General features: G+C 37.1%; 1 protein-coding gene across 1 annotated transcript in view; it reads left to right on the top strand.

Moving 5' to 3' along the window:
• NME7 (NME/NM23 family member 7) overlaps positions 1-20,609 on the top strand; it is a 241,564-nt gene that overhangs the window by 56,886 nt on the left and 164,069 nt on the right. The window contains 3 exon segments of the mRNA XM_042257207.2: positions 1,076-1,126; positions 2,468-2,675; positions 10,188-10,296. Of these exon segments, the coding sequence (XP_042113141.1) occupies positions 1,076-1,126; positions 2,468-2,675; positions 10,188-10,296 (368 nt within the window).

Below are 20,609 nucleotides of genomic sequence, written 5' to 3'. Positions count from 1 at the left end.
GGTTTGATCCCTTGGTTGGGAAGATCCCGTGGAGAAGGTAATGACTACCTACTCTAGTATTCTTGACTGGAGAATTCCATGGATAGAGAAGCCTGGTGGGCTACAGTCCATGGGTTCACAGAGTCGGACATGGTTGATCAACTAACATATAAAATCTTAATGCATTGCATACTAAATTATCAAGCCTGAAAGTTTAATCCTTTGTTAGAGGATACTTGGCTGTGTTAAAAAATTGGTATTGACATATGTTTGTCACATACTATGAACTGTTTCAAGCCTTTGAGAAAACTGTATGAGTTTGAGACACTTGATTTGATTAGCTGAAAAGTCTAAATAACTTTTTCAATATGTGTAAAATTCCATTATCCTATTTATTTTCTCCATGGTTGTGGGACTATAAATTTAAAAAGTTAATCCTGATTGCCACTGATAAATTCAGATTTCTGAATATCTCTATATTATCCCTTTTTTGGGAGATGTAAGTTCAAGCATTAGTTGTTAATACAGTAATAACCAGTAAGAGTACATTGATGTGCATAATTTGTCAAGCAGTCTTTAAAAACACAAGTCCATAGTCTTTCTTTTGGAGCAATCTATATAAGAAAGAACATTTTAACTATTAAATTAAAATTCTAGTCTAAGCTCTCAAGTTAAAGCCTATAGAAGAAAGTAAAATCTTTTGAATCTGTAAATATCTTTGCAATAATTAATATTTTTCTTTTCATTGATAAAGATTACATATTTTTTGATGTTCAACTTATGTGAACTTTAAAAAACAGTAATTCTTATTGGTCATATGTTAAATGTTGTTTTTAGAATGATAAGGATGCTAGTGGAAAGGAAGATAGTAGACTTGAACATGAACAGTAAATATTGCCTCTTTTATTCATTTTGATTTTACATCTTAACATAGATGCAAGCTAGCAAAAATTTGAAGAGAGGGGGCATTTGAGCAGAATATTTGGTGAAAAGTCCTTAATTCTCATATGGATCAAATAGAGAATTTCATTATTTTATTAATATGTTAATTTTCCTTACATAATTGTTAACTTTTGTCATTTTGTTTATTTTATAGGAAAGAAGCAACAGATTTTCATATAGACCATCAGTCAAGGCCCTTTTTAAAGTAGGTACTGAGTTCAAGGCTCATGTTGTATAATGGAGGGTATTGTGGAAAACTAGAGTTATAACTTCACAATTCAAAAATCTGTTACATGAGAATAATTTGTCAAAAAGTTCTTAGCAGGGACTTCCCGGTGGTGCAATGGCTAAGACTCTGCACTCCCAATGCAGCGGGCCCAGGTTCGGTCCCTCGCCAGGGAACTAGATCCCATATGCCACAACTAGAGTTCACATGCCTCAACTAAAGACCCTGAATGTCACTGCCAAGACCCAGTAGGGCAAATAAATAAAATAAAAATATCTTTTAAAAAAGTCCTTGGCAACATCTTGCAACTGTAGAGAGCTTTTTTTCTAAGAATTGGTGTGTTTTTTCCCCCCCTCCTTTCACTAGGTGAAAATTCTTTGTTAAATAAATATACTAAACTTGAATCAGAAGCAAATGGCATGAATTGTTTAAATTATGAGGAGCATAGCTTCCTTTTTAAATTTCAGTAGAATAAAAATAGAGTAATAATTACATTTATGTTGAGTATCTATTTGTGTTTTAAACTATTAACGGTATTCTCAATGTATGTAAAACATTGTTCCTAGAACCTTGTGTTAAATAAATTGTTTGATACACGTTTTGCTGTTTGAAATATAGCGACAAATATGTTAGAAAGTGAATCTATGTTCTAAATATTTGGGTTGTATTTAAAGTTAGGTGAATATGGTGTACCTCATTACTGTTGACAAAGGAGAAGTGCTTACTTTTCTAATAATGAAGGATTAGCCAAACTACAGTAAACATTCTAGTTGGTGTCCTGTATATAATAGTGTTTTATTCAAGTTTTACATAAGAAAATCATATGTTATAGTTTATTTTAAACAAAGCATTATCAAAATATTCCCGAACCTTGTGTAGAATAGGCATCCATAATTCTCTTGGAAATTATTCTTCGCTTTTAGTATATATTTGTATTATTACAACTTCTAGTTTAATATCTTGTATGTCACTTGACCAACTCAGTGCCTAGTGACTGAAAATTCATTGTCATTCTTTGAATTCTAATAAATCTACACAGAAATTATTGAATTCTTACTACAAATTTATTATTGATGCTTCTGCTAACAGTAATTGGTTTGACAATAGTGATTTATAGTGACTCAGGCTACTGCAGGACACTCAGTTTATGAAAACTTTACCTTGTCCATGTAAAATTCACTATGCCCAATAGTTCTGAGATGATAATATTCATATTTATAGCTATGTGATTAAATACTCAAATGGTAATATTTCTTTGTTAAGAGAGATGCTTTGGTTAATACAAAAATGAAGGAAATCAATCTTTCACCTGTTTCACAGTGAGCTGATCCAGTTTATTACAAGTGGACCTATAATTGCCATGGAGATTTTACGAGATGACGCTATATGTGAATGGAAGAGACTTCTTGGACCTGCAAACTCTGGACTGGCACGTACAGATGCTCCTGAAAGCATTAGAGCCCTCTTTGGAACAGATGGCATAAAGAATGCAGCTCATGGCCCTGATTCTTTCGCTTGTGCTGCCAGAGTAAGGTGTTTTTAAACTGTTTTAATTTGTTTTGGTTTTGCTAAATGTTTGATGTCAGAGTAAAACCTTTTGTCACAGCTGACTTAAGGTAGATTTATGCAGCTGATCTAATAGTAGAAGAAACCTTTGACCTTTTGCTTGTGATTAAATAGACATGAGTTTGAGCAAGCTCTGGGAGTTGGTGATGGATAGGGGAGCTTGGTGTGCTGCAGTCCATGGGGTCGCAAAGAGTGGGACAAGACTGAGTGACCTAACTGAAACAGTGTTTCAATGATATGTCTCCTTTGAGAATTGGTAACCTGGTCATGGTCTGAATAAGTTTCTCAGTTAAAATACTTGTCTTGTTTTGTTCCAAGGGCTTAAATCACTGAGGCTTATCAGTAAATGAATTATTCCTGTAAGAATACCAGTTTATGGAAAGTGAATATTCAAAAAGACATATTCTTTCTTTGACTCAGACTTGACACCATATTTCCAAGCTTAACATCCTTCCTTTTTCTACATACAGCTAGTGTTTATGAAAGTTTTCTATTAATAATTCTCATTTTAACTTTATATAAATAAGGTGTTACTCCACTGGGTTTATACTGATGTTGAATTAATGAAATGCAAGTTAACTCGTAGCATTCTGAGAAGTTTCTCAGCTAATTTAAGATGGTTTTTGGTCTGGTCATAAATAAAGTGAAATAATACTAGCAAGTTTTATGATATGAAAGTGAAAGTGTTAGTTGCTCAGTCATGTCTGATTTTTGCAGCCCCATGGACAGTAGCCCACCAGGCTCCTCTGTCCATGGGATTTTCCAGGCAAGAATACTGGAATGGGTTGCCATTTCCTTCTCCAGGGGATCTTCCCGACCCAGGGACTGAATCCTCATCTCCTGCATTGTAGGTGGATTCTTTTAGTGCTGAGCCACTGAGGAAGCCCTTAAGTTTTGATGGCTGTGAAATATTCTCTTGCATGGATAAAGCATTTTTACTTTGGATGTTTTGTTAGGTTCTAATTCTTTTCATATTTGTAATAAGGGTGCACTGATCATGTGACTTAATATTTCATCAATATCTTGGTTTATTTTCTGAGAACAGATTTCATATTTGACATTAGAATATGTAGATTTCAGTAATTTTTTTTAATGTCTTAAATTGGGTCCTTTACAAAAATGATATTTAAAATGACTGGGAAATTTTCAGAGATACCTGTAACTGGCAACCGTTTATTAATGTATTTTATCATGATGATTAAGGATATGGATGTAGATTAGTCAAATGTTTTAGGAGATTTCACATGGGGTCTTGCTGATGCTGCTGCTATGTCGCTTCAATCATGTCCGACTCTATGCGACCCTGGAGATGGTCTTATCAGGGTGAAATATATGAAATGGTGTAAGTATATACTTAACAATTTGTGTAAAATACAGTACAAAATACTCTATACTTAAAGCTGATCAAATTGAGTCTGAGTTTTATTTTTGGGGAAAGTTACATATCTTTATCCTTCCCTGCTAGGTCATTTCAGAGAAGGCAATGGCACCCCACTCCAGTACTCTTGCCTGGAAAATCCCATGGACAGAAGAGCCTGGTAGGCTGCAGTTCCATGGGTCACTAAGACTCAGACACGACTGAGCGACTTCACTTTCGCTTTTCACTTTCATGCATTGGAGAAGGAAATGGCAACCCACTCCAGTGTTCTTGCCTGGAGAATCCCAGGGATGGGGGAGCCTGGTGGGCTGCTGTCTATGGGGTCGCACAGAGTCGGACATGACTAAAGTGACTTAGCAGCAGCAGCAGCAGCTAGGTCATTTAGAGACATATAGAAGACTTAGAGTAATAGCAAAGAGCCTCAGAAAGAGAAAAGCTTTATGCAGAATGTTTAAAGCAGCTGAAATCACAAACAAATATGAATTTTTGTTTGACATTATCAATATATTTGTTGTTTGAAGTCTTTAAATTACTTGCCATATAACTGTGACCTTGCAAATAACAGTATCAGTGTTCTTGCAAATATTAGCTGGATTAATAGGTGAGGCAGATGTGGCAGTCAGCACAAGGAGAAAGAGAAAGCAAAGGCATAGAATTACTCACTTTCACCAAGATAGATTTAAGTGGCAATCTTTATATTTTTGCCTTAAATACATATTTATTCATATATAAATGAATACTTGAAAACTTGGGTTTTCATTTTTTTAAACTGAGCAAAAAGTTGAGACAAAAATAATTGGTCAAATAATTGGTTAAACTAGAGTTGGAACATTCTAGTATTGCTTTTTACATCTGAAAGAGAGGTGATATTATAGAAAAAGTTCAGGACTTTGGAGTTAGTATGACTGGATTTTGAAACATGACTTTGCCATCTATTAACTTGCAAGGGCTTGTTCCTAAGCCTTCTTAATGTCTTTTTTTCTCATTTGTACAGGGTAGATAAATAAAAATTCTTCATATGTTAAATAAACTGCTTCTGAATTTCAATCATTCCAAAATGTTTATTGAGAAGCTACTGTGAACAAGGCAAAGTCCTGCTTCTCATGGAGCTTACAGCTCTTCTAATGTCAGATAATAAATAAACAGATTGATAACTCTGATGTCTACTGATAAGTGCTCTGAAGAAAATAAACAAGGAGAAGGGCACAGAAAAAGACCAGAGTCTGGAAGGATGGTGTGTGGAGTGGAGGTGTGGAATGCTATTTAAAAAAAAAAATCAGTTTTGGCTGTGTCCAGTCTTAGTTGAGGCATGCGGGATATTTTGTTAAAGTGCCCAGGCTTTCTAGTTGTGGCAGGAGGCTCAGTAGTTGCAGCGCACAGGCTTAGTTGCCCCTTAGCATGTAAGATCTTGGTTCCCCAACCAGGGATCAAACCCACATCCCCTTGCATTGGAAGGTGGATTCTTAACCACTGGACCACCAGGGAAGTCTCTAGAATGCTGTTAAATACAGTATATTCAGAAAGTCCTTACAGTCTCTGGTTTGAGCAGAGATCAGAAGGCAGTGAGGGAGAAAGCCATGCAAATGTCTGGGGGAAAATGTTCCAGGAAGAAAGGGAACAATACGTGTAAAGATTCTAAGGTAGGAACATATTTGCTGTGTTCAAGGAACAGTGAGGAGGTGAGGCCAGTGATGCTGGGGCAGAAATAGCTTCATGGAAATAGCTTGAAGATTAAGTCAGGTATAGCCAGGAACCAGGTCACATGAGGCCATCTGGGACTTTGAAATTTATTGTGGATGAGACAGGAGATGTTGGAGGGTACTGTGCAGAGGAGTGACACGATTTTTCTAAGTTTCATTTTTACTACTGTTAATAATGGATCTTCAGCAATCAATGCAAAGAAATAGAGGAAAACAACAGAATGGGAAAGACTAGAGATCTCTTCAAGAAAATTAGAGATACCAAGGGAACATTTCATGCAAAGATGGACTCAATAAAGGACAGAAGTGGTCTGGACCTAACAGAAGCAGAAGATATTCAGAAGAGGTGGCAAGAATACATGGAAGAACTGTACAAAAAAGATCTTCACAACCCAGATAATCATGATGATGTGATCACTCATCTAGAGCCAGACATCTTGGAATGTGAAGTCAGGGGGGCCTTAGAAAGCATCACTATGAACAAAGCTAGTAGAGGTGATGGAATTCCAGTAGAGCTGTTTCAAATACTGAAAGATGATGCTGTGAAAGTGCTGTACTCAATACGCCAGCAAGTTTGGAAAACTCAGCAGTGACCACAGGACTGGAAAAGGTCAGTTTTCATTCCAATCCCAAAGAAAGGCAATGCCAAAGAATGCTCAAACTACCGCACAATTGCACTCATCTCACATGCTAGTAAATTAATGCTCAAAATTCTCCAAGCCAGGCTTCAGCAATACGTGAACCGTGAACTCCCTGATGTTCAAGCTGGTTTTAGAAAAGGCAGAGGAACCAGAGATCAAATTGCCAACATCTGCTGGGTCATGGAAAAAGCGAGAGAGTTCCGGAAAAACACCTATTTCTGCTTTATTGACTATGCCAAAGCCTCTGACTGTGTGGATCACAATAAACTGTGGAAAATTCTGAAAGAGATGGGAATACCAGACCACCTGACCTGCCTCTTGATAAATCTGTATCCAGGTCAGGAAGCAACAGTTAGAACTGGACATGGAACAACAGACTGGTTCCAAATAGGAAAAGGAGTATGTCAAGGCTGTATATTGTCACCCTGCTTATTTAACTTCTATGCAGAGTACATCATGAGAAACGCCGGACTGCACAAGCTGGAATCAAGATCGCTGGGAGAAATATCAAGAACCTCAGATGTGCAGATGACACCACCCTAATGGCAGAAAGTGAAGAGGAGCTAAAAAGCCTCTTGATGAAAGTGAAAGAGGAGAGTCAAAAAGTTGGCTTAAAGTTCAACATTCAGAAAACGAAGATCATGGCACCTGGTCCCATCACTTCATGGGAAGTAGATGGGGAAACAGTAGAAACAGTGTCAGACTTTATTTTTTTGGGCTCCAAAAATCACTGCAGATGGTGACTGCAGCCATGAAATTAAAAGACGCTTACTGCTTGGAAGAAAAGTTATGACCAACCTAGATAGCATATTCAAAAGCAGAGATGTTACTTTGCCGACTAAGGTCCGTCTAGTCAAGGCTATGGTTTTTCCAGTAGTCATGTATGGATGTGAGAGTTGGACTGTGAAGAAAGCTGAGTGCCGAAAAATTGATGCTTTTGAACTGTGGTGTTGGAGAAGACTCTTGAGAGTCCCTTGGACTGCAAGGAGATCCAACCAGTCCATTCTGAAGGAGATCAACCCTGGGATTTCTTTGGAAAGAATGATGCTAAAGCTGAAGCTCCAGTACTTTGGATACCTCATACGAAGAATTGACTCATTGGAAAAGACTCTGATGCTGGGAGGGATTGGGGGCATGAGGAGAAGGGGATGACCCAGGATGAGATGGCTGGATGGCCTCACGGACTCAATGGACGTGAGTCTGAGAGGACTCCGGGAGATGGTGATGGACAGGGAGGCCTGGTGTGCTGCGATTCATGGGGTCGCAAAGAGTCAGACATGACTGAGCGACTGAACTGAACTGAACTGAATAATGGACCAGTTAGGGTGGAGGGACATGTGTTGTGGGAAAAGTTAGAATGGGAGGTCAGTCAGGTGGTTAGTGAAGTTGTTAAAGGGAGAGTTGGTTGGCATGTGGCATGGACCAGAGTGACAGATGTGGAGGTAGTGGATGGATTCTGGATATATTTTGAAGGATTTCCTGATATATGGGACAGGTGGAGAATAATCAGCAATTACTGTTTCTTGTTGTTGTTGTTTATTTTTGGCTCGTGCAATTGAAGGATAAGGAAAAAGGTGGGACTGAACAGATAATGGGAGACAGTGGAAATTAGAAGTTCTGTTTTAGATGTTTTAAATCTGAAATGTCAATATGGATGTGTAGTTCAGGGCGGAAGTTGGGCCGGTGGTTAAAATGTAGGAACCATCAGAGTACAGAGAGCATTGAAAGCCATGGGACTCAAGGACAATACAAGACAGTGACAATAGAATAGTGACAATAGATAGTACTAGACCCGTCACGAGCACTTAAGGGTCTGCTAGATAGGAGAAAATTATTAAAGGAGACTGAGAAGAAGTGACAGTGAGGTGGGAAGAAAACCACATAATGACAGCATTCCAGGATGTAGGGATCAATTGTGTCAAATGCTGTTGGGTCAGGTAAGGTGAGGTCTGAGAATTAACCGGGTACTTGGCAACGTGGAGGTGGCTGGGGATTTTCATGAGTAAACTTCCACAGAATGAAAGCCTAATTAGTTGTAAGTTTAAGAGGGAGTGGAAGAGAAGAAGACAGAATGAAGACATCTCTTCTGAGAAGTTTTGTTGCAAAGGAAGCAGAGAAGAGGACCTGTAGAATGGCCCTGTCCTTGCAGTTTGCAGTCCTCTACCATAGCTTCTTGTCACACTAGGTTTACTTCATTCATTCATTCACTACCTACCAGGACCCTGTAGGTATCTGAGTTTTCACCTGTACCATACATGTTCTCTGAGAATATGTAATCAAAGCATCTGGTACAGGTCTACAATCAGTACTTGGTGATACTCATCAAGAAGAGTAGTAAGCAAAGGCATTAATACAATAGAAAGATACTTGTCTAAGGAATGGAACATTTTAATTCTAAAGAGTCGTTAATGCTGGAATCACTCAAGTATATATGCTACTATTTGAACAGTTCCTCAGATTGTTTTTTTGTTTTTCTGGCCACACCATAAGGCATGTTAGCTCTTAGATCCTCAACCAGCAATCAGACCTGCACCCCTGCACTGGGAGTGCAGAGTCTTAACCTCTGGACCACCAGGGATGTCCCCAGTTGGTTTTTTAAACTGCACACCAGTGTGGTACAGTAACACATCCTATTATCTTTCAATTTTTAAATTTAGTGAAAGTGAGTATTTACTTTGAGCTCTTTGTTTTAGATGCTGAAGCACCTACAAGGCTATGCAAGTTAGTTCTTTTGCGGGGCAATTACCCAAATAACCACAACCTTGGAGAAGTATAGGGTACTGATGACTGGCAGCATCAGTAAAGGCCTCCTGGAGGAAGTGATCTTTGAAGTGATCCTTTACACATTAGCATGGTTCTTTGAGGACAACCGGCTTTATAGGGAACGGTGGAGATAATAGTAGTAAAAGCTTAGTGGCAGAGAAGCGTATGTCTGAAAAATTGGTTAGTGTGACCATCTTCATGGCCAGTTCAAATTGCTGGGTTGTCCTTTTAATTAATTATGTGCAAAGCAAATAGCACAACATGTATCTGGTTAGAAAATAACATTCATGTGACTTGACTTTAGCACTATATATGTGTGTGTATATATATATATAGTAAATTAATTTTAACTAACTGTAGCTCTCATTCTTGAATACTCATCTGTTTCTGTAAAGATTTCCTAATTTTTAACTGCATTTTAGACATTTTAATGAAAAGCTTTGAATCAAACCTGTGTCTCATAAACTGATACTCTGGATAAAATAGGGAACTTTACATTGATTACATCCAATATTCAAAATGTTAAGACATTCTCAGTTTTATTCCTGGGACAGAATAATACATATTGTCATTGCTTTAATACTTCTTTATATGTTCTTTTTTAAGACTTAAAACAAGGATAATACATATTGTCATTGCTTTAATACTTCTTTATATGTTCTTTTTTAAGACTTAAAACAAGGTTCAGTTCATCAGTTAGCCTTTGTAAAAATAATTTTTGGGAAATTCAAGAAAGAATTTATATTGTGAAACTTTAAAAGTAATTGCTTTGTTCTTCCCCTCCCCTCTCATATAAATAGCTTAGGAGTAAAAGAGATTGTATTTGGGTAGGAGCCTATGGGGCCTCCCTGGGACAGTCGCTTCCCCCATACCCTCTACTTTAGCTCCTCTCTGAGGTACCCAGATAGTAGTCTCTGATGCACATTTCCTGAGTCGTTTTACAGAGGTATAACAAAACTACATGTGCCAAAGTCATTTCTCTCTGTCTTTAGGAAATGGAGTTATTTTTTCCTTCGAGTGGAGTGTGTGGGCCAGCAAACACTGCTAAATTTACCAATTGTACTACTTGTTGCATTGTTAAGCCCCATGCTGTCAGCGAAGGTAAGTACTGTGTTAAATACAGTATAGCCAATACATTCTGCTAATAGCTGAATTTGTTAATATTTGTTTTCCTGATATAGGTTATGTGTTGAAATTAAAATATAGTTTTAATATTTCCATTCACTTTTTTGAAGGCACATGAATAAAAGTGATGTAATATGAGGGCAAAATCTGAGTTTATATTTGTCTTTCTCTTTGTGCATTTCTTTTTTTAAAAAAATTTTTTTATTTTTACTTTTATTTTACTTTACAATACTGTATTGGTTTTGCCATACATTGTGTTCCTTGGGTTCCTGCTCATGCTCATCCTATTACTGATCTTGATTCCCTGACTTTTACTCTGCTTTCTCTTCTCCCAGCCACATACTGTGGTTAACTTAATTCACTTAAACAGCACTTCTAATTTAAAGCAAAATCTATCAGATCTGCAGTATGCCCTTCCTGAGAAAGCTGGAAAGTTCTTTTGGTTCTGAGTATCTGAAACAGAGTTCTTTCATATGTGTATGTTTGTGTGTATGTGTGTGAAAGAGTTTGCATTTTTTTCTTTATTTTTCTTCATGTGTTTGTTTTAGTCTGTTCAATGTATTTTTGTCAGCCATCCCAAATCCTTTTGGAAATGAGATGGGGTATAATTTAAAAGGTCATCTTTAAAAAACTGGAATATACTAAATAATAGATGTTTAAATAAATACTAAATAATATTTATTTATACTAAATAAATAATAGATGAATGAATGGGTTTTTAAAATTTTGTTTTCTAAGTATTATATGGGTTTAAATCATTTTTAGTTTTTAAAGATTTAAACTATATTTCATATACTCGTATTTGATATATGAAAGTAGAGGCATATGAGTTCAAGTAAAAGAAATTTTTGTTGAGTCTAATCAGATGGCAAAATATTTTATTTAAACTTTGATATATGAAGGCATTTTTTATTTTTAAATTTCAATTTTAGGGATATTTTAAACCATCGTGAAATGCATAATTAACCCAATTCAGCTTAAGCTGTGACTATATGAAATAAAGTTTCAGGTCTCATGTTGAGTTTACTATTAGATTTACTTGGCCCCCTTCCACTGGCTGGTTTATGTTTCTTTTTCTATAATGATCCAATTTCCTGGTGCATTTAATTTTACCTGTGTTCTCGAAGAGGAGATTTCTTTTAAAAAGGAGTTGTTAAGAGAGCAGCTGAAATGGAATAACAGAATATTATCTTTTGTTGACTGTCCACTCCCCCAAAGAAGGCCAAAAAGGCTTGTTGGTTAAGCAAAACTGAGTTTATTGCTTACTACAGTAAGGAGATCACACCAGGATGGACTCTTAGTGGACTTTACAATGGAGAGGTCATGGGCAGATAGTATAGAATTTCAGGTGTGACCCTGACAGATTTAAGATAGGTCTGTCAGTGCAGTAATATGATTGAAATGGGGTAAAATTTGTAATATAATAGTTTAGAATTAGTAGAAACATTGAGGCAAGAATCTTAACCAAGTCTTAAAAGTATATAACTGTTTGAGTTATTTGCCCCATTGAAGGAATATTGTGAAAAAGAAACACTTTGAATAGTCTGTTGTTGAGATAACCGGACTTTTGGGAGGTTCTTGAGCTAAACAGTGAAGTTATTTACTGATTTACAGTTTTATCTTTGTGGGCAGTAATTTCTTGGCACAAATGATAAAGTCATGTGGATGTAGGCGGCCTTGGTTCTTAGTATTCTAGTTAATCTATATGGATGCAGTGATTCACTTCTAACTTCTAAGAGAACTAGAGAAAAAGAGCTTAATTTGTGGAATAAATGGTGGAAATTTGGGGTATTGTAGTCTTTTTACCTCAGTAGATTGAAATATATTTTGTTATTTGGGACTTAGGATTTATAAGGGAAGAAAAACAAAGTGAATTTTCTTGTTTTGTTTTCTAATTTAGAAATTATGCAATGTGCTTGTCTTGATGTCCTTAGTATTATTTATATATAGTTAGTTTAATTCCATCGATAAAATGAATTATTTTTACTCTGAAATCAGGCTGTGTAGATTTGTATTCTGGGTCTGCTACTTACTAGCCATGGGAATACTGGATAAATTACTTAATCTCTTTGTACCTTGTTTTTCATCTATAAAATGGAAATGATAGTATCCCCTCTTCACAAGGTAGTAGTAAGGTTTAAGTGCACTTAATGTAATGGTTACATGACTGAATGACTAATTAAGTGATTAAATGTAGAGATTAATGTCCTAGACAGTGCCCAGAACTTAAAGTGCTGTATGTGTTAGGCATTATTACTATTATGATTACTGCTGTCTTCCTACTACCATTACTACTGTCATTATCTTTTCCTTTTTAAATGAAGGTGAATGACGCCTTAGAGACAAAGCAGTAGTTTAAAATACTAACAAAATCCAACGTCCGTCATCCCCAGAAAGAAAATCCCTTTATTGTTTGAGGAACAAAATATTTTTTTTAAGTCTAAACTTAAGCCCATGAAGTAGGATTAATGCTTCCATCTAGTTGTTTTGGCAGCTATCAGCAATTACCTATTCTGATTATCCATTCCTGTTGGCCCTGGGCAGGAGATGTTAACCAAATATGGGAGAGCTGCTTTTGTACTTGTAATGGTCAAGACATTAGGCTTTTTGATATATTAGAACCCTGAAGTTTTGTTGGAAATTTTCCTTACTTTTAACAGATTACTGCATTGAACAATTTGCTACATTTTTCTTAACATTGCCCTCTTTGATTGTATGTTCCTCCTCAGTAAAATAAGTTAGGATAGTTTAAGAATAGAATAGATATTATTCTATGAAACTGTGTAGAAAATTCTTATGAAAGAAAAGTATATTGTGTAGCTCACTGTTGTGTTTTGGCTCTAAAAACTAACTTACTACCTAACAGGCGCCCCCCTGAATTTTGGCTGACTGAATTTGGTTAAGTTCCCAGCTTTTTGTGTGTTGGATTTCCTTCAAGTAATTCAGCATCTGGAATACTATGGAAGAAGCATGACAGTTTTTGGTATAGAGAGATTGGATTTACATATGATTCCACTTATATGAGGAATATAAAAAATGAACAGCAAATGAACAAACAAAGCAGATACAGACTCACAGAGTCCAAGAATAAGCTGGTGGTTGCCAGAGGGGGCGGGGTTTGGGGAGGTGGACAAAATAGGTGAAGGAGATGAAAAGGTACAAATTTATAAAATAAATAGGTCAGGAGGATGTAATGCACACATAGAAGAGTCAGTAACATTGTAACAGCTTTGTATGGTGACAGGTGATAACTCGCCTTAATGTGGTGATCATTTCGGAGTGCGGAATCGGTGTACACCTGAGACTAATGTAGTACTATATGTTAATTATAAATAAAAGGATTGGATATAACATTGTTAATCTCAGTTTCAGTAAAAATTCTTGAGTGGGCCCAGCTTTGCTAGGAGTTAGAGTTTTAAACTCTAAAACTCACAGTGTTAGAGTTTTGTGATTGTTTTATCCTATCTGAAGGAGTAAACAGTCGAAGGGGATGTACAATAGGTTCATTGAACTACTGTACGTATAAAACTCTGACTTTGTATGGAGCTTAGCATGCATTTTTGAAGCACAAGATTATAGGTATTGAAAATATCTAATGAATTTGTAAGTTATGGGGACTTTCAATGAAGTCATCAATGTATTCAGTTATAAGGAATCTAAAGAGTTCTGTTAGTTCCTACTAAAGAAGCCCACTCTTCAGGAAGAATTGCTTTTAATGGTCCTAACAAAGTAGTTGTGCATTAGGCTACTGAAAACCTTTTAGAAATAGTGAAATTTGTCTGCTAATATGTTCTAACATCTAATACCCTTTAGAAGGAAATGAGAGCCCCTAGGATTGTCAGTTGTAATATCTTGAATGAGGGCAAGAGAAGAAAGTCTCCTCAAATCTAGTTAATGAGACTGTTAGAACTTAAGTATAGAACAACAATAGCTTTTTATTATTAATACTAATTGTAGTTCATGTTTATGGAGTGAGGCTAGGTATTATTTGAAATGCATGCCACAGAGGAAGAAACCTAGGCAGTGAGATGTTAATAACTTGCCCAAAGTCCTACAACTCTTAGGTGGTAGGGTTGGGATTTGAACCAAATTTGTCTTCTTTTTATCACATTATACTATCCTGCATCCACATGGGTTATCACTTAGACCCTATAAATCCCCATCATCAAGTTTGATTATTAACCCCATTTTACCGATATGGAATCTAAGAATTAGAAGGGATAAGTTATAACTTGAAATCCAGGGCTGTTTGATTCCACAGCTGAAATTATTTGTGATATTTGTGCTACTCCATGAATACTGAGATAACTAATTGTGGAATGCCATTCCTGATAGGTATGAAGGGTAATCTGAATATCTTAAACGTAGTTTTAAAAATCTTAACTGGGTGGAAAATATTTATAGATGCTCAGCATCACTATCACTGGTTATTAGAGAAATGCAAATTAAAACTACACACCTATCAGAATCGCCATTATAAAACAAATCTGCAAACAGTAAATGCTGGAGCGGGTGAGAAGAATAGGGAACCCTCCTACAGTGTTGGTGGGAATGTAAATTGGTACAACCACTATGGAGAACAGTATGGAGGTTCCTTAAAACACTAAAAATAGGACTACCGTTTGACTGAGAAATCCCAGTCCTGGGCATATACCCTGTTTAGTTCAGTTCAGTTCAGTTCATTTCAGTTCAGTCGCTCAGTCGTGTCTGACTCTTTGCAACCCCATGAATCGCAGCATGCCAGGCCTCCCTGTCCATCACCAACTCCCGGAGTTCACTCAGACTCACGTCCATTGAGTCAGTGATGCCATCCAGCTATCTCATCCTCAGTCGTCCCCTTCTCCTCCTGCCCCCAATCCCTCCCAGCATCCGAGTCTTTTCTAAAGAGTCAACTCTTCACATGAGGTGGCCAAAGTACTGGAGTTTCAGCTTTAGCATCATTCCTTCCAAAGAAATCCCAGGGTTGATCTCCTTCAGAATGGACTGGTTGGATCTCCTTGCAGTCCAAGGGACTCTCAAGAGTCTTCTCCAACACCACAGTTCAAAAGCATCAATTCTTCAGTGCTCAGCCTTCTTCACAGTCCAACTCTTACATCCATACATGACCACTGGAAAAACCATAGCCTTGACTAGATGGACCTTAGTCGGCAAAGTAATGTCTCTGCTTTTGAATATACTATGTAGGTTGGTCATATTTAATTTCATGGCTGCAGTCACCATCTGCAGTGATTTTGGAGCCAAAAAAAATAAAGTCTGACACTGTTTCCCCATCTATTTCCCATGAAGTGACGGGACTGGATGCCATGATCTTCGTTTTCTGAATGTTGAGCTTTAGGCCAACTTTTTCACTCTCCTCTTTCACTTTTGTCAAGAGGCTTTTTAGCTCCTCTTCACTTTCTGCCATAAGGGTGGTATCATCTGCATATCTGAGGTTATTGATATTTCTCTCGGCAATCTTGATTCCAGCTTGCGTTTCTTCCAGTCCAGCGTTTCTCATGATGTACCCAGAGGAAACCATAATTCCAAAAGATACATGTACCCCAATGTTCATTGCAGCACTATGTACAATATCCAGGATGTTGAAGCAACCTAAATGTCCATCCGCAGAGGAGGGTATAAAGAAGACGTGGTGCATCTATACAGTGGAGTATTACTCAGTTCTTATTTTGTTTTATCCTGTTTTTAAGGTTGAAGTCTTTTCCTAGGTGTAATTTATTTTCATGTATTTCAGTTTACTCTGTCCCAGAACCACTCCCTTGTTCCTTTTCTCCTCAGGGCCTTTCTACTGCTTTCCTTTCCCTGGGAGGTGCATCCCTTCCTCCTTCTCCCACCCCACAAAATGTCATTTTTTCCTCAGGGAAACCCCAAATGACATGTTCTCTTGGCACTCTCTGCTTTCCCTTTATGGCGCTTAGCATGGCTTGCTATTATATATTGTGTAATTATATCTGTATGTGTGTGTATGCATGTAGATACATATATAGCTGTAATACATAATATATATTAATTTTTGAGTGATCTTTTTTACCTCTACTGTATTACAAACTCTGATTATAGGAACAGTATTTGTTTCATTGTCATACTTTAAAAAATATTTTGTACTCCTCATTATAATTTTTATTTTTAGAGAAGAAAGTGAAATAAAGTGTTAGTTGCTCAGTTGTGTCCGACTCCTTATGACCCCATGGGCTGTAGCCCACCAGGCTTCTCTGTCCAAGGGATTCTCCAGGCAAGAATACTGGAGTGGGTTGCCATTCCTTTTTCCAGGGGATCTTCCTAACCCAGGGATTGAACCCCGGTCTCCTGCATTGCAGGCAGATTCTTTACCATCTGAGTCACCAGGGAATGTGTTACTTAGGAGTCTTTAGTATCTGAATGTTGTCAGAGAATGTGGTCTCTGTGATGTTTGTTTCTTTGAAATTTGTTGTTGTCCTTTGTGACTTAACTAGTGACTCATTTTAAAAATTCCAATGTGAGTTTGAAAAGAAGGATGTTACTGCATTGTTCTCTCTTTATATATAAGTAGTTATTCATTTAAACTTGGTTGCCCCAAATTGTATTTTTTTATCTGCTTGAATAATCAGCTTCTGAAAAAAACTTTGTTAAATTCTTCCATGTTAAAATTATCTGTTATTATGAATTTTTCATTTCTCCTTTCAGTTTGGACTGCTTTGTTTGAGACTTTTTTGTGTGTGTGATTATTTTTTTCTTCCTAATGTAGTGTCTTACTTTAGTTCCAATAATTGTTTTTTGTTGTTTACCTGAAAAGAAGGCATATATTTTTCTAATTTTCAGCCTTTTCCTTATATATCTTATAACCATTATAACTGAATTTTATTTCATTCCTATTTAAAATTTTTTTGCTTTTTCAATCCAGTCTAGCAGTGTTAAAATAGTTTAATTTAACTGATTGTCATTTATTGTGATAACGGATTTGGATTCCTTTCTTTATCATGCTTAAGATGTTTTTTTCATTCTTTCTCCCTGCTCTTTAACCCCCCACCTCTTTCCACCTTCTGTTGGATGGATACATTTTTCTTTATTTCCCTCTTTCTCTGTTGTTTATCTGCCAATTTGAAAGCCCTAGAGAGGGGATCAGCAGACTACAGCCATTGGGCTAAGTTGGACCAGCTGCCTGGGTTTATAAATAAATTTTTATTTGGGACTCCCTTGGTGGTCCAATGGTTAGGATTCTGTGCTCCCAAAGCAGGGGCCCTGGGTTTGATCCCTGGTGAGGGAAATAGACCCCACAGTCTGCAACTAAATATCCCAGAGGCTACAGCAAAGATGGAAGATCCCAAGTGCCACAACTAATACCTGGTGCAGCCAAATAAATGTTTTTTTTTTTTTTTTAAATAAAGCTTATTGGAACACAGCCATACTCATTCATTTATGTATTGTCTACGGCTGCTTTTATTGCTACATTAGTATGATTGAGCAGTTGTGACAGATACTAGTAAATCCTGAAAAGCCTAAAATATTAACTGTCTTACCTTTTACAGAAAAAGTTTCCTGACATCTGACATAGAGTATATATTTTTTAATTCATTTGTTCAGTCACTAAGTTGTGTCCAACTCATGTTCAACTCTTTTGCGACCCCATGGACTGTAGCTCACCAGGCTCCTCTGCCCATGGAATTCTCCAGGCAAGAATACTGGAGTGGGTTTCCATTTCCTTCTTCAGGGATCTTCCCGGACCAGGGATTGAACCCATGTTTTCTTTTTGGCAGGTGGATTCTTTTCCATTGAGGCACCAGGGAAGCCCATATTTTTAAATTGGTTCTACTTAAATTTTAGCATCTTAAAATTTAAATTTTAAATTAAATTTAGCATCTTAAAATTTAAACTTCTACTTAATTTTTAGCATCTTTAGTACTTAACTCTAATAAATCATGTTAATAAAATTTGAGTTTGTTCACTCCAAATTTTTCCAAAGACAGGCTTTAGAATGGTTTAAGCAACCGCTAAGATCTTTTCCCATCTTCCAATTTATTGGTGTGAAAATGTTCTCCTTTTAAAATTTTAAGTAACTTTATTGATGTATAACTTTCCATAATATAAAATGCACACATTCTAATTGTACATTTTTGGCACTAATGTCAAACTCTTAGAGTCAAGAAGTCCTCCTTAGTGGATAAACTTGGTCCTGGCTGATATCTCTTGGGAGACATTTAGAGGATAAGTGTTTTTTGATTATTTGCATGTTACTATGTGAAAGCAGGAAGATTGAATAGATTTATTCCAGGCCTAATTGTATGCCTTTATGATTATAGGGTTGTTTTTTTTTTTAACCAATGACAAAGCAGTGAAAAGTCACTGTGTCTTTTATTGTTGAAAGTCAGGGCTTGTTCTTTACACCTGACTGGAATAGAGAAACATCTGTTGCCAGGCAGCCAAAGCACTAGCACCTACCAACTGTGATGTGTGCATGAGGAATCCTAGACTCTCTTCAGAGCCTAGTGATATATAGTACAAGTGGAATATCTGTCTATACTCAAAATGTCTGAATTAGAAGAAATAAGAATATGGATAAAAGAATGGCAGAGAGCTCAGTGAAAGTCCTAATAACTATCTGGCAAGAATGATCATAGTATATAATGTTTGGAATGACTGTTATAATTTTATGGCTTGACACTGATTATGTGGCCTTGAAGACATTTCTTGACGTCTCTAAAGCTTTATTTATTTATTTTTTTGTTCTGCAAAATGAAGATGACAGAACCTACTTCATGAGTAAGTTAATACATGTGATGCACGTGGAGTAGTTTGCCTAGTAAATACACAATGAAGTGTTGACTATTAGTAGTAGTAGCTTTAGAGATAATATCACGTAACACATTTTTTGGAAAACCTGAATCAGTTATGTTTTATCTCTTTGTAACAACCATCTCCAAATTAGTTCCTTAAAAATGATTTATTATTTCTCATGATTCTGTGTGTTCCCTGAGCTCAGTTGGCAATTTTCTTGTGGTATACATGAGGAGCTAAAAAGCCTCTTGATGAAAGTGAAAGAGGAGAGTGAAACAGTTGGCTTAAAGCTCAACATTCAGAAAATGAAGATCATGACATCTGGTCCCATCACTTCATGGGAAATAGATGGGAAACAGTAGAAACAGTGTCAGACTTTATTTTTTTGGGCTCCAAAATCACTGCAGATGGTGACTGCAGCCATGAAATTAAAAGACACTTACTCCTTGGAAGAAAAGTTATGACCAACCTAGATAGTATATTCAAAAGCAGAGACATTTTGCCGACTAAGGTCCGTCTAGTCAAGGCTATGGTTTGTCCAGTAGTCATGTATGGATGTGAGAGTTGGACTGTGAAGAAGGCTGAGTGCCAAAGAATTGATGCGTTTAAACTGTGGTGTTGGAGAAGACTCTTGAGAGTCCCTTGGACTGCAAGGAGATCCAACCAGTCCATTCTGAAGGAGATCAGCGCTGGGATTTCTTTGGAAAGAATGATGCTAAAGCTGAAGCTCCAGTACTTTGGACACCTCATGTGAAGAGTTGACTCATTGGAAAAGACTCTGATGCTGGGAGAGATTGGGGGCAGGAGGAGAAGGGGACAACCCAGGATGAGATGGCTGGATGGCATCACGGACTCAATGGACGTGAGTCTGAGTGAACTCTGGGAGATGGTGATGGACAGGGAGGCCTGGCGTGCTGCCTCTGGGTCAGGAAGATCCCTTGGAGAAGGAAATGGTAACCCACTCCAGCATTGTTGCATGGAGAATCCCATGGACAGAGGAACCTGATGGGCTAGAGTCCATAGGGTCACAAAGAGTCAGTCACGAGCAACTAACACTTTTTCACTTCCTTACCATTCAGTAGTCTATCCTAAGCTTCATTATGGCATGGTTGCTGGCTTCCGAAAAGAGTATTCCAAGGCAGTCCTCAATGTGCAAGAGCTCAACAAGCCTCTGCTTCCATCATGCCTTACTGTCCCAATGGCTAACTCTAGTCATGTGGCCAAATCAGTATGAGAGAGAATTACACAAAAGCCTGAATACCAGTATGTAAACTGAGAACTTCCAGATGTTCAAGCTGAATTTAGAAAAGGCAGAGGAACCAGAGATCAAATTGCCAACATCCGTTGGATCATAGAAAAAGCAAGAGAATTCCTGAAATACATGTATTTCTGCTTCATTAACTGCGCTAAAGCTTTTGACTACATGAATCACAACAAACTGTGGAAAATTTTTAAAGAGATGGGAATACCAGACCTCCTTACCTGCCTCCTAAGAAATCTGTATGCAGGTTGAGAAGCAACAGAACTGAAGATGAAACAAT

The sequence above is a fragment of the Ovis aries genome, chromosome 12, assembly GCF_016772045.2.
Source record: "Ovis aries strain OAR_USU_Benz2616 breed Rambouillet chromosome 12, ARS-UI_Ramb_v3.0, whole genome shotgun sequence".
Lineage (NCBI taxonomy): Eukaryota > Metazoa > Chordata > Mammalia > Artiodactyla > Bovidae > Ovis > Ovis aries.
Note: the sequence above shows the minus strand (reverse complement) of the source record. Positions and strands in the feature narration are given on the sequence as shown.